We start from the raw sequence: 15,801 nt of genomic DNA on the forward strand, positions 1-15,801 counted from the left end.
ATAAAAATACATAAATAATAAATGCATGTTTAAATTTGGATAATTTCGCTTATATAGAAAGCTTGATAAATTTTGCTTGCGAGAAACGCAATCTAGCGATAGTTTTCTAATTATTATATTTAGTGACAGACGCAGAGTTTTATACGATTTCTGTTGCCAATTTGCTGGTAAATTATGCCAGCAGGCTCTATTCGATTTCTGTTACAATTTTGCCGCCACGACGTGATAGCATATTATGTTTGATTTTTGCTACCTTTTTGTCTACAACAATTGATAAAGCAAATTGTATACCTGCCGCAATTTTGCCGTCATGACGGCACTGTGTTCGATTTCTGCTGCGTTTCTGCTGCCAGTATCTGACATCACACATCGTATTGCATCCTTGCCGCATTTCTGCTGTCACAGTGTGATGGAATAGATATGCCAGATTTTTTACTACATTTTTGCAACATGTCCTGACGGCATATCATATTAAATTTTGGAATATTTTCTGTTAAATATTGTGACAACACAAAATGCTTGAATTCTGATGTATTTATGACGACAAGCTTTGTTCAATATTTACAATATTTCAACATTTTCAACATTTTTGTAGCATGTTATGATGCAGAGCTTGCTCGATATGTGCTGCATTTTTGTTGGCAATATCTGTTACAGCAGTCCATATTGGATTGCTACTCGATTCTTGCCGGCATAACGTAGCATAATCTCGTAATTTGTACTTTTGTTTTGCTTGGGATATTACATTTTGCTTTGGGATATTATAATACAATATTGAATTATTTACATAAAATTAATTTAATTATTTAGAAAATGCTAAAGAAATAAATAGAATTTTAAACAATAGTGATGCAATTAATAACTTTAATAATTTTATATAATTTTATATAAATATTCATTTATTTATTTACAATAAGTTAAATGATAATCTGTACTTTCAAATAAAAAAAAAGAGTAATAGCAAAAAGCAAAATAAGTGTATAAAACGGTAAAAGGGCTTTTCTATAAATTCAATGATCGAATAACAAAAACTCAAAAAGACCTACCTTATGATATTCCTCTTGTGTAGCAAACCGTTCACGTTGTATTCGCGTCATATAAAGCACATCAGTGTCAGGCAGAACTTCTTCCAGAGTTGTAAACCTCTCTTGTGGAATATGACGCTCAGCAACAAAATTAACAATATGATCCGGCATGCCGAGGCCAGGTGGACTAACATAGCGAAGTTCTACGTTGTACAAGGTCAACATCCTATATCAAAATTCAATAATGCATATTAAAGGAAAACATTCTAATCATTAAATTGCTTCAATTGTGACAATTTGATTGTTTCCTCATAGCAAAATTAATTTCAACGTTTAAAATTATGTTTACAAAATACGAATTGAGCGAAGAACTTGTATAATTTAAAATTATTATAATTTAAAATTATTTTAATTATTATGTATTTTCATCTACTTTTATTCTGAATTAAAAATATCACGTGTCTTAATACGAGGGTAGTCTAAAAAGTTTTGAGCCTAACATAGAAACAAGTATTTTTTCGGTCAAATATAGTTTTATTTTTCAACATAATCTCCTTTTAAGTAGATACACTTTTCCCATCGATACTCTATCTCTTTAACCCCTCCAAATAGTAGTTGGCGTCTTGTTCCGCAAAATAGGCGTTTACGTATGCGATGACCTTCTTGTTCGATGAAAATCTCTGTCCTCCAAGCGAAACTTTAAGCTTAGGAAACAGGAAAAAGTCGCTGGGGGCCAGATCTGGTGAATACGGTGGGTGATCAACCAATTCGAAGTGCAGTTCGTAAATTTTGGCCATGGCGACCGCCGAAGTGTGAGCAGGTGCGTTGTCTTGATGGAACAGCACTTTCTTCTTCTTCAAATACGGCCGTTTTTTGCAATTTCTGCCTTCAGCTTATCAAGTAATAATGCGTAATACGCTCCCGTTATTGTTTTATCTTTTTCAAGATAGTCGATACACACAATTCCGTGACTATTCCAAAAAACAGTCGCCATTACCTTCCCAGCTGATGGAACCGTCTTCATCTTTTTCGGAGCAGGTTCACCCTTTGCAGTCCACTGTTTTGACTGTTTTTTTGTCTCTAGAGTGTAGTGGTGGATCCAAGTTTCATCTACAATTATCATCTACAATTATGAATCGACGCAAAAAATTTGACTCGTTTCGTTTGAACCGCTTCAACAGGGCCTTGGAAATGTTCATTCGAATTCGTTTTTGGTCCAAAGTGAGCAAGCGCGGCACCCAACGCGCGGATAGCTTGCGCATATCCAATTCTTCAGTTAATATATGACAAACGCGTTCTTTCGATATGCCCATAGCCTCTGCTATCTTGATTCGACGTCCAGTACCATTTGAACATTTTCGATGTTATCAGCGATTGTCGCAGTTTTTTGCCGTCCCGAACGCTCATCAGCCAAGCTGGTACGACCATGTTTAAATTCAGCTACCTATTTTTTTACGGTGGCAAATGTTGGGGCAGAGTCCCCATAAACAGCGTCCAATTCGATTTTAATTTGCGCAGGAGTATTGCCTTTCAAATATAAGAATTTAATCACGGCATGATATTCAATTTTTTCCATTTTTACAAAAACACTGACATCGATTGACACAAACGGCTGTCAAACAACAACTGAGCGTCCAAAATGGCTGAAATTTTCACAAAATCTTTCAAAGCATATACTATTGTAGTACTAAAATGATTTTGACGAGTAACGTCATCTTCATGTTAAGGCTCAAAACTTTTCAGACTACCCTCATATATATATTTTAAATGTACAAACGAGAATTCTTAAAATTAAAAATATATGTATAACAATTACAAAAAGATTAATAAGATTCTAGCGCAGATGATGGTGTAACTGTATTTATCAGTTATATTTAAAATCAATCAATAAAAATTGGATTAATACATAACATTCAATTTTTTTATACATTGATCGATTTTAACAAATATAATTGCGCACTGTCATCTGTGCTAAAAACTCTTAGTCAATTCTTACCTTGCTTTTATAAATGTAAAGTTTTATTTTACTATGTACGATCTTAACTTTTAAATCAGATTTAAAACAGACTTGTTTTCAATAAAAATATCTAAACACGTCAATAATAGAGATATAATAGTGCACAAATTTATTTTCACATTCATATTTTAATAATATGTAATATTGATAATATGTAAATAATATTGTTGATAATACAACGATAAGAACATTGTACATTCGGCACAATCATAATTAATATTGTGTTTTTTAAAGAGATATATCTAAATTTAAAATTAAAATGCTGTATATGTAAATGTATGTGAATTTGCTAATTTTTTAAAATTAAAATTTACTATTCAAAAACTATAGCATTTGTACATTGCAAAGTTCATAAACTTAAACTATTTTCGTATCTTTTGCATCTTTTTTTTATTATTTTGAACTGACTTTTTATTGCACTAACCTTGCAAGAGAGTGCACGGTTCTGCCATGTTTTAAATCTCCTACCATGGTAATTGTAAGACCATTCACGGTTCCGAATTCATCTCTAATAGAGAATATATCCAACAATGCTTGCGTCGGATGTTCGCCAACTCCATCACCAGCATTCAACATTGGTTTCCTACAATGTAGCGCTGCCCTCTAAAAAGACTCTCATTAATACGTAGAGTTAGAACATATATTTAAAAAATTAAAAGTGCATTATATTATTCAATTATTAAAGAGACGAAATTTTCGAGCAAATTGCAAAAGTGCAAAAAATCCACAATAATTATCACTTACATTGTTTACTTTTGCAAAAAATTAAATAAGTAAATTTCCAATTTATAAAATAATAAAAATAAAACTTTAAAAAAATCCAAAATAATAGAAATAATACTTTTATCACTTTTATCATTTAAACTTAATACTTTTATCACTTTTATCATTTAAAAAACATTATCATCAATATATTATAAAATAAATAGTTTTCTTTAAGATTAATACTTACAGCTACCGCACCTGGTTCTGAATGTCTAAGTACAATCACATCTGCGTATCCAGCCATAATTGTTATTGAATCTAAAAGCAGTAATTCAATAATTGTTGAATATCGTACTTAAGTTTAATTCTGCTTATGATACAATAAAATGTAATGATAGTGGAAATTAGCATGCAGAAATCAAGCATAGCTTGTTATCATAACATAACAACAGAAAAATATAGTAGTTAAATTTATTGTATTAATCAATTATGGCATATACGCAATAGAAATTAAGTAATAATACATTATTATAATTGCAAAAACTTAACATAAATTTAATGCTAATTGATACAGAAATAATTATTTGATATATTTGTATATACAACTTAATATGTCATTTTCATTGATTGTTCTATGTTAACTAATTGCAATATTTGTAATCAAAAAACACGAGTGGTGTCTCGACGCCAAGTTCACGCGTAACGAAGTTCGCATAGAACGGCGGCGTGACGCCCATGGCTCTCTTTACGCGAGACTCTGGGATGAACTCGGTCTACATTTTCATATCTCAGCAACGATTGCATCGATTAAGTTCTAACTATGCTTAATCGATAGCTGAGTATCAAATTATATAAGAAAAGTCCCAGATAGCAAAATGTTTCAAATTTGCTGTCATATAGCCGAAAGTCATTGCAACAACTAATTTAAACAAACTCAAGGACAAGGTGAGACAGCATTATGTCAATGGAATGATAATTTTAATAATGACAAATCGATGGCAATATGTCAGCATAAATCTACTATTCACAACTTAACGACAACTCGTGTTATCAATTTGTCATCCGCAATTACCAATATGTTGATAGCAAATTGGCACGACAACTTGAAAGCAACTCGTCATTATCGGTATGCTACCCATATTCAACAGCATATTAATAACAACATGACGGCAACATATGCCAAATAACGAATGCTGCATATATTGATAATATGCCTACTAAATATTCTGTGCCAGTTTCCCTGGTAAAAATGACGGACAGAAACAGACAAGATTTCTATCAGTTTCTGTTAGCTGTCTGTATATAGATAAAATCAACAATTTACAGTTTAGCCGATAGAAATCATATCCATTTCTGTCCGATTCTGTCCATAATTTTTACTAGAATTGTGCATTGTAAATATTTCGAAACAACACCGACAATGTTCAAGAGGTAATAGAGAATATATAAACTTATTATTTTTGAAACAACAACGTATGTTCAGAAATATCATTTTTTAACAAAATAGCAATAAAATTATATCAGAAGAAATTTTTAAACAGATTTCAAGACAACAATCTGTTTCAAAAACGCTTCTAATATAACTATATTACCATTTAATCAAAATTGTATTAATTAATCAGGGAATGTTGTTAATTTTTATTCATATTTCTATTTTATTTTTTATTTTATTTTACTATATTATGTGTAATATGATTAGTATAAAGTTGCAATGTACATACATCAGTTGCTTAGGATAATATATGTATATTTGTAAATGTAATTAGAAATGAATATTTACTTGTATATAAATCTCGAAAACTATATGTCTTTTTGCTGAAAAATTGCCGTAAACGTGTGACATTTCATATTATCAACATTTTATTAGCATTGAATTACAATTAAAAATCTTCATGTTTGAAAACATATATATGACAACGGATGGAAATCATTATATATGTTTTGTTGCCGTCATGTTTTCATCATGAAACTCAAGATGAAATGATTAATCATTTGTTGGTGACATTGTTAATATATTGCTGATAATATAACATACTACTATTGTTGACCGTTTTCTTTTAAAATTTCATCAACTAATTGCATCCATAAGCAGGTATATTGTTGTATTCGTTATGTATCCTATTTCTATATCAGCAAATATATGGCAAATATATAGCAACACATGCAATGCATTAGTTCGCTCAATATGTTATATCATACTTGATTATCTAAGGTGTTTTTATTATTTTTTTTTTCGTGTTCTACAGACTGAGATATCGCAAAGCAGAGTTCAAATTGATAAATTTTAAAAAACGTCCTGGTTGTCCGTGACTTTCTTTTTTCTGTCGCAAGAAGCGCTAGTGAATGTCTGTGTATGACAGCTCTTGCAGCGCTCATTTTTTTTATGTCTTTGACAGATGTCTTTCGTGTGAAGTTGTATGTATTAATAAAAAAGAAGATATAACGTGTCACATGTAATAGTAAGTAATACTGTAATATATAATTAAATATTATTTTTTCGGGTGGTATCACTCTCATGACCTATATAAAAATTACACACACACACACACACACACACACACACACACACACACACACACACACACACACACACACACACACACACACACACACACACACACACACACACACACACACACACACACACACACACACACGGAAAGATACAATATTTAAAAATGAATTAATATTGACACGAGAAATACTTATCATTCATTTACAATTATTTTCAGAACAAAATAATAAATTAATAAAAATAGATCAATTTAATTTGCGTGCAGTACCAACAACTACAATATCGGTGGGGAACAATTTTATAAGATAATGAATGTCATTTTTCATCATCTATTGAAGTTATACAAGTATATGTAAAAATAAAATGTAAAAGATAACTAATGGATTGATGATGCGCAAATTAAAAAAAAAGTCTAGAGGAGCAAAAAATGTATTTGTGTTTTTTTTTATAAAAGATTATTAAAAAAATTACTTTATTATTAAAAAATAATTACTGATTGTATGTTATTTCTAGTATATATAAAAATATAATTTCTAGTATATATAAAAATATTTCAAATATGCTAAATAATAGATATTATTTAGCTAGTTACTAAAGAAATGAATGATATCCTAACAAAATTATCTTTTAAAAAAGATAAAAAATAATGCTAAGTTCACGCGCCCCTTTTCTTATTTATGTAAAAGAAAGAATTTTATACAAAAATTTCCATCTACGAAAGTCTTTTTTAGTACTAAATTTTATATTCGTATAAAAGATGTGATATTAAGAACTGGCGCCAACTTCTAATTTAATTAAAATAAAAAGAACTTTACAGTGAAATATATTTTATTTTGTAGTTTATTTTCATCATGATGTTATATCATATTTAGTTTATTCTGCTAATATATCGTATCATACAACATATAACGCTCGAATTCACTTTTCTTTATAACAGCAGGGTTCTACTCGATTTTTAAAGCATTTCTTTTAATATCTTGTGATACAACGTTTATTTTTTATATTTCTGTTAATAGGTACTAGTTAAAACAGTAGATCATATTCAGCTGTTATCCGATTTTTGCTGATATAATACGTAATATTTAATTTGTAATATATGTTCTTGGTTAGATTTGATTATCTGGTTATATTTTTGATGAATCATGCACTTGTTAAAAAAAAATCTTTACGAACCTTCTAAAGTTTCACCCTTTTTCACAGATGAGGTAGTACCATCCATATATATTACACGACCACCGAGTCGTTCCATTGCAGCAGCAAAGCTACATGATGTTCTCGTACTAACTTCATAGAAGACAGAGGCCATTATCTTCCCCTTAATCATATATACGTTATATATAATTTTATATATAATTTTTAAGAATAGAAATTAAATAATATTTTAATAATTTTTTATTCAAAAATTTGCAATCGCGTTTACAATACAAAACTCTTAAATTTTATAATTCAATCATAATTATTCAATCATCAATTATAATTTCCATATATCTTTTAAACAAAAACAGTTATAAAAAAGTTCTTTAATTTACCTTTAAAATATGATCCAGAGGTCGCTCTTTTCTGATAGCATTTCGAAAAGTTTCCGCTAAATGGAATATATCCTTCAATATTTCTTTATTAAAAATATCCACAGTGAGCACGTGATGTCCGACTAGACTATTGTTTGCATGGACAATTGGAACTGATGTGACGGCAGTTGTAAGGAGATTTGAATTACTGTCACTTTTATATCTAGTAACATTGCTAATTGGTAACGGTGAGACAGTCCTTTGAGAAGGCAATGCTTTGGGATATTCTTTGTCGACATCTGTGTATGGGGCAAAATGGACAGTCGATTTGTGTGATGCCGGTTGCAAGAGATGCGTAAACGACTCTAATAAAAAATAAATCAATTTAATTTCATATCTTATTTGTTCAGAGATAGAAAATTATTTTGTTCTTGTATGTGTGTCACATTTATGCAGTCGATCTTATTTACAATATAATACATCTATTAATCTTGAATATACTGATACTAATATTTACTAATACTTTGATCTTTTTTAATTGAATATTAATAAAGTGATTCTTGATATTAAATATGATGTGATAAATGGGCAAATGAGAATCAGTGCTGTTTACGGTGCGCAATTGACATTCTTTATTACAACTTACAATATATAAAACAAATGTTTCGACTCTAGTTTGAATCACCGGCAGTAACTGCCTAGAGCTCAAGAGGTGCGGACACGCTGTGAGGCGTGCTACTCGGTGCGATCCATGCCGCACTCCTACGCATGCTTTCTCCAATTTAATGTAAACTATGTTCATCTAACAATTGACAATTTTAAAGAGATGTTTCTTGTTTCTTTAAGGATGTCATAATAATTTTAATTAACAATTTTAATATCGATGAGCGCATCGGATAAACGCAAGATTTTATGTTTATCGTTATGTACACTGAAGATAACTCAAACTAGAGTTTGTCGAAACGTTTGTTTTATATATTTAAGTTGTAATAAAGAATATCAATCGCGTACCGTAAACAGCGCTGATTCTCACTTGCCCATTTATCACATCATATTTTTTAAATAATCTTTGCTTAATATGATATGTATATTAAAAATTAAATAAATAAATAAAATTCATTTAAATTAAATCCTAATTTAAAAAAATAAATTTTTGTAAAAAAAAATTTGATTATATCGCAATAAGATAGATGCATTCCTCTATTAGACCTTTTCGAAAAATTTTATGCACTATCTAATTAATCAAACTATTCTTTCAATAATCTATTTATATTTCCATACCAATTTGTTCGTCCTCGTGCAAATCGGCGACGCGATCGCCGTGTAAGACAGATTTTTCATAGTTCGGTGATAGAAGACTGTCTAATAATGACAATGGTTTGTAAATAGTTTCTGCAAGCTGATTGGACGCTGCCGGTGTATGGAGCGTCGGTGGAACTTTCGTTTTGTATTGCACATCCCTAATATCTTGACCGAATCCAGGATTTACCAATACTTGTCCCTCGACGTAAGCAACCTCACCTCTTAAAACTACTCTATGCACGGAACCACGAATAGTCATGCCAGTGAAAGGCGTCCATTTTGATTTGCTATATGGCATCGCTTCCGGAATGATCCATTCATCATCCAGATCGACCTCGACATACGTGTTACGCTGATCGGGAATATTGAAGATTCTTTTGGGATTGCGATATAATTTGTCTATAATATCCTGTAATCAGTAAGCAAGTGCAATTGTTATATTATTCCAATAATTAAATATGTTATTCCAATAATTAAATATATTTAATTCTTTTACAATAAAATAATTGAATAACATTCTTATTATAATCCTAAGCTGAAAAGATTCAATTTTATTTTGCAATTGAAACTATCTGCATCTTTTAAAAAATTATTGACAAGAAAATACTTTGCTTTTATTATTAATGCCATAACTGAATTTTTACGCAACATTTATCTCGTCAAAAATGACTAATTATCATCAAACAATAGCTCATAATAAAGAAAACGATAAACACAAACATAAGACTGCTTTAAAAAAGCTTCAAAGAATTTTAGAATTCCGTTTCAACAGGAGTAAAAAATGGATTCCTGAAAATCACTTTGGTCTTCGATTCAATGCATAAAATCTGCACATATCCATTATCTCCGCATCAAAGATTATGAAAAGTAACGTATCTATTGCATAATTTTTGCAAAAATTGAATTTTTAACAAAAGCATCTTTTAAATGTTCTGGTTTATTATGTCATATTAAATATAAAACATATCTGAAAATGACGTATATGCATTCGTATTTTCGAAAGTAATAGTCGCGTTATCAAGAACAAAGTGCTTATCAACATTCCATATTCATTACGTCAACCGAACGTCATTGAAGGTTATAATCTAAACAAAAGAGGTACCTCTATAGTCAGCTTTCCCTCATGTACTGCGTTTAATAATAGTGGTAACATAGTTTCCAAACCGGGAAAACCTGGAGGTGGTTTTTCGGAAGATTTCTCTTGCATGGTGTGTGGTGCTTTACAAAGGAATGCAAATCAATATTTCAATAAAAATGTACAAATTATATAGGACAATGTACAATCGCACGATTCATCACATTAAAATTTATTCTTTAATACGCGAATGAATAAAAATAGGTTCTGATTATGCGAATTATCAAAACATTCATTTTTATCAGAACACTAATTGCTTATTATTTCTAAATAACTGCAAGTGTCCGATATAATATCAATGCCGCAAAACAAAAAGAATATTCTTGTATGACTTAAAAGCAAAGCAAAGTAGATATTATATAAACATGGGACATCCATCCTTTTATCTTTAAATCATAGAATAATTGATGATCGTTATCATTTTGAGATATTGAATTAAATTTATTTTGCTATGTAACTGCAGCACGATTTTTGCAAAAATTTAAAATTGCTTGTAATTTAATTAAATTCAAGTCACGGAAATAATGATTTAATGATGTACCGTGATCAGTTGCGAAACAGTCGACAACGTCCATATTGTCCCAGAGAGCCTGTTGATCCTCCTTTGTTCCTAGAGTAGGCCTTACCTGACCTCGTCCATTGCCTATTCGATTCAAATCATCTTGGCAGAGAAATAAGTGGTGTGGGCATACCTCGCATGTAACTGCTAATCCCTGCAAAGATACATATGTATATAAAAGATATATAATTGAGATTAATATTTTTTTTTAATTTAAATGTGTGTATATACATTGTTTTTTAATTTTATAATTTAATTTTTATAATAGTAAAATAGTACACACACACACACACACACACACACACACACACACACACACACACACACACACACACACACGAGTACTAAAAAAATTAAACTTTACTTTAAAAATTAATTAAATTTAATAGTTATAAGAAATTTCGAAATCATTAAAACTGATTTTAACTTTTTTGTGCTTCTACTATTAATTGTTAACATAAGTCTTTAAGATTGTTTCAGTTTTATAAATATGTGTCATAGTTAGAATACTTACATGTTCTTTGGCTGCTCGTATAATTTCTATTTCCTCTTTACGTGCTACATGACACACATGAATTGGCCTACTGTGTAAACTTGCGAGCAGAAGAACTGCAGCTGTAGTTTGTCCTTCCGCATGTACGCATAAGGGGTACTGCCTTGGCCAACTTTCAAAATGCTATAGAAGAACCATATAAATATTATAGAAATGTAAAATGTTAATGATAATTACATATACCTCAGAAATGTGCATATATATATATATATATATATACAGAGTGGGGAAAAAAGATTGGTACCCCTGAATAACTCAGAAAATATAAATTTTATAGAAAAATGTTTCAGTTGTCAGACAAAAGTTGGCTTAAAAAGATCTATTTACTGATCTTATCAGTTTGATCTTGGGTGATATCGCCAAGGTCAAGTCAAGGTCGATTTTTTTAAATGAAACCCTATTTTTTATTTCTATAGAATCTAATAGCTGGTGTCAAGAGCTTTTCAAAACACTGTAAAAAATATTTTTTCATTAAGTACTTTTCGAGTTATGAGGTTTGAAAATTACAGTATTTTGATATAAAATCACACAAGTTGCTTTAAAAAAAAAAAAACATGTATGTAATTTGCAACATGGTGCTGCATATTTTTTTCAAAGCTACTTGTGTTTTCTTTATACTAATTAATTTATCCGGTTATTTTTTTGTATAAAAAAAGTATTAAGATAAGATTATCGAAAACTGAATATTTTACAAGATATTTTGTATTTATATATATATATATATATATATATATATATATATATATACACACACACACACACACACACACAGGGTGAGAAAAAAAGGTCACATTTTAAAAATTCTTATTTTTGAAATGTAATAGTTTTATAGTTTTTTAATAGTTTTCTAATTTATAAAAATAATAATTAATAAATTATAATAATATACTAACTATATAATAATAAACTATTAAAAAAATAAAATAGTTTTCTACTTTATAAAAATTTATATATATATATATATATATATATATATATATAAATTTTTTATTTTATATATATATATATATATATATATATATATATATAAATTTTTATAAAGTAGAAAATATTAAAAAACTATGAACTATTACATTACAAAAATAAAAATTTTTTTCTTATTTTATAAATAAATTATTTACCTTGATCCAAACAGTAAGATCAGTTAAACGAAGTGTTGTAAATGTCTCATTCAAGTACATCTTCAGAGCAGCCGCGTGTGGTGCTATTTCCCGTATATCATTGTAATTATCTGACGAGGCACCGGTAAAGAGTGCATAATCGCACCGTGAACCAGCTGCAGCACGCTATTAATAGTAGACAATAAATAAACTTTCTTTATTTCATTATAATAAATTATTTAAGACTATGTTTAAACAGGATTCAAATTTAATTTAATTATAATCTTATCAATAATAAACTAAAAATACAAATAAAATATTCAAAATCAACTGTTGATTTTAAAATATTTATGTAAGAAATCTACATTATAAATGCGTTGATAAGAAATGCGATGTATATATGTGCATGGCTTTTTAAACCTAAAAAAAATTTGAAACTCACAGTGATAAAATAAAATGATATTTTTTAAGCTATTGTTATCATACGCTATCACGATGTTAAAGCTTGGCGCGCTAGCTGCAACAATCAGTTTTTGTACTTATGCGATACTTGATTTTTTATTATCATTTAGATATATGTAGAAGACTTGGAATTGCACTTTTAAATCAATTTTATATTCCATTATTGTCTCCTTAGATTCCTTAAATATTATTCGCGAATAATGACAGCAAATATTTTATTTAAAACAGTTTACTAATCGTATTATAAATTTGCTCGCAATAAGAACAAGTCAAATATTCAACATACAAAAGCAACAATTGGTTTAATAGAGAGATAAGGGCATCGGATTTTTATTTATGATTAAGGGTCCTGAGTACTCAATGAAGAACTTCGCGTTGATGGTAGCGACGTATCGTCGCGATGAAAAATAGAAGTTCATATATCCTTGTTCTTATTCTTATCTTTGTTCATCTTTATACAAGTGATATGCGGAGAACGAAATTGTTTATAACGATTATTTTCGTTATTGTATGCTTAATCTTGCAGATATGACTTGTTTCGTGCTTACCAGATTTGTAAAAATGGGCGGCAGCTAAAATTATCGTTGGACATTATATGTGAAAGCATTTTTTCTATATCTTTCAACAACTGTGTGCTTTCAAATCGTGTGTTTTCTGTCTGAATAGGCTTCATTTTACGTGCCTGTTTATTGACTATCAGGAAGGGAAAGGATAGCAGCCACCCATTTTCACCAAGTGTCTTAAAACCATATCAGGTGTTATTTTAGTCAAATATCTCTTTATTTGTAAAACTACCATCATAAACTTTATTGTGGCATTTCTCGCCTATGATGTCACGTTCCAATATATCCGCGGTGACTACTCAGGAGCCTTAATCGAAAAATTTGGCTAGTTTATATGAAATTAAAACAAAACAAAGTTGCACTAATTTATTATCAAAATTTTTGCATATTTTAAAAGCATTGAGAAAAGATTTTATTTTTGATACCAAAAGCTAATATTCGGCATTAAATTTTTTAAAACTTTAATTTATGTTTTAACATCGATATTTATAAATATAAAAACTTTGAAATTTTTTGATGTTTCAAGAAATTGACTTTTGATTATTATGCAAACCGTGTTCCGATATACATTATCAATACTAAAAATCTATATGTATATGTATGTATACACACACAGGATGATCCATTATAATATTTCCATGCGATCTTCAGAAGATTATTTATTACTCGAAAAAATATTTTAGATTAAAATTATAGGATTTCGAGCGGAATACATAATTATAATATTGACTTATTCGCAAATAAAGTTATCGTTCAGATTTTTTTATAGTCGCTATTTTTTAAATGGAATCATACATAATATAACTCTTCTAAATGTAAGTACATACATTTTTTTAAAAACAATTATAAGCTTTTTCTACACCAATCGATTTATCTCATTATTTTACACAAGATTTTTACGTCACAGTTATCAAAAGATGAGTTGAAAATGAGTTTTTAAGATATTTTATATTTTCTTATTGTCAAAAACAGATCAGAATATAAAATATAAAATATCGCATAATTGACTTTTTAATATTTTATGTGCTTATATTTGATATAACTAGAGGAATTAGGTACAAAAAATATATAAATAATATTTAAATATATATAATATTATAAAAAATAGCGATTGCAAAATATATCGATAGTGGATAGTGGATCTACAAATGAATTAATATCATAGTCATATAGCCCGCTCCTTACAATTTTTGTTTCAAACATTTTTTTCGAATAACGAATAATTCGGAAAATAATCAGAAAGATAATAATAAATTTTGCATATATTTATATCAAGAACACAAATGTCATATTTATTATTATATGCATATATAAAGTGTGCGTGCGTGCGTGCGTGCGTGCGTGCGTGCGTGCGTGCGTGCGTGCGTGCGTGCGTGCGTGCGTGCGTGCGTGCGTGCGTGCGTGCGTGCGTGCGTGCGTGCGTGCGTGCGTGCGTGCGTGCGTGCGTGCGTGCGTGCGTGCGTGCGTGCGTGCGTGCGTGCGTGCGTGCGTGCGTGCGTGCGTGCGTGCGTGCGTGCGTGCGCGCGCAATTTTATTATTTTTGTTATTTTATATTTTTTATTTATGTAATGTAAACATTTACAATATTTTAGTTAAGAATTGCAAAAAATATTTCTTTATCTAGTGTCTAGTAAAGTAATTAAATTAAACATGCAGCAAAAGGTGTAGATAATAAAAAATATTTCGTTATAACAAATTATTTAAAATTTTTTTTAATTATAGTTCAAATTTAATTAGCCAACAGATAAGAAATAAAAATAAAAAATGAAAAATGACGAAGTCAATAAATTTTAAAATTCTAATATGAGGATTTTATGAAATCTTACCTCCTTAGCAATCGCAAAAGTCTGACGATCTACTATTGCAGGATTGGTATTGGGCATCGCGAAAATAGTAGTAATGCCTCCGGCGAGTGCTGCTGCTGTGCAAGAAGCAAAGTCTTCCTTGTAAGTCGCTCCAGGATCGCGAGTATGCACATGCACGTCGATAAGACCAGGCAGCCTGATCATCTTGCGTGATGACACGCAATCAGTATGCGTTTTCATTCGTGGTGCTTTACCGCCGACCATTCTCAATGCCTACGCAAAGAGCAGAAGAGTACACAAAGTACACCAATTATTTACAAAAATTCATCGTTCAAGAGCTTATGAATATGAATGTTTGTGCGATATCATATTTTTCAAATATTTACAACATTTTTTAAATTAAGTTTTTATCTATTAATATAAAGATTAAAATTGAATTGAATTGTGTGTGCGTGCGCGTATTCGTATATGCGTGTGTGAATTTGATTTTCAATATTAAGAAAAATTCTTATTATCAAAACTAAAATAAAAAAAAAGAAGATTTAAAATACA

The 15,801-nt window shown here is 29.7% G+C and overlaps 1 protein-coding gene across 2 annotated transcripts in view; it reads right to left on the reverse strand.

Moving 5' to 3' along the window:
• Nucleotides 1–15,801, reverse strand: part of rudimentary (carbamoyl-phosphate synthetase 2, aspartate transcarbamylase, and dihydroorotase rudimentary) — a 42,552-nt gene that overhangs the window by 5,830 nt on the left and 20,921 nt on the right. For both annotated transcript variants that reach the window (XM_089082328.1, XM_089082327.1), the window contains exons 15-25: nucleotides 15,271–15,522; nucleotides 12,441–12,605; nucleotides 11,281–11,442; nucleotides 10,749–10,920; nucleotides 10,175–10,290; nucleotides 9,052–9,481; nucleotides 7,792–8,135; nucleotides 7,436–7,577; nucleotides 3,995–4,065; nucleotides 3,467–3,645; nucleotides 1,047–1,251 (exon numbers count right to left, since the gene is read on the reverse strand). In XM_089082328.1, the coding sequence (XP_088938454.1) occupies nucleotides 1,047–1,251; nucleotides 3,467–3,645; nucleotides 3,995–4,065; nucleotides 7,436–7,577; nucleotides 7,792–8,135; nucleotides 9,052–9,481; nucleotides 10,175–10,290; nucleotides 10,749–10,920; nucleotides 11,281–11,442; nucleotides 12,441–12,605; nucleotides 15,271–15,522 (2,238 nt within the window). The remainder of the gene's footprint in view (nucleotides 1–1,046; nucleotides 1,252–3,466; nucleotides 3,646–3,994; nucleotides 4,066–7,435; nucleotides 7,578–7,791; nucleotides 8,136–9,051; nucleotides 9,482–10,174; nucleotides 10,291–10,748; nucleotides 10,921–11,280; nucleotides 11,443–12,440; nucleotides 12,606–15,270; nucleotides 15,523–15,801) is intronic.

Source organism: Pogonomyrmex barbatus, unplaced genomic scaffold (assembly GCF_055798465.1).
Source record: "Pogonomyrmex barbatus isolate J1 unplaced genomic scaffold, ASM5579846v1 scaffold6, whole genome shotgun sequence".
Lineage (NCBI taxonomy): Eukaryota > Metazoa > Arthropoda > Insecta > Hymenoptera > Formicidae > Pogonomyrmex > Pogonomyrmex barbatus.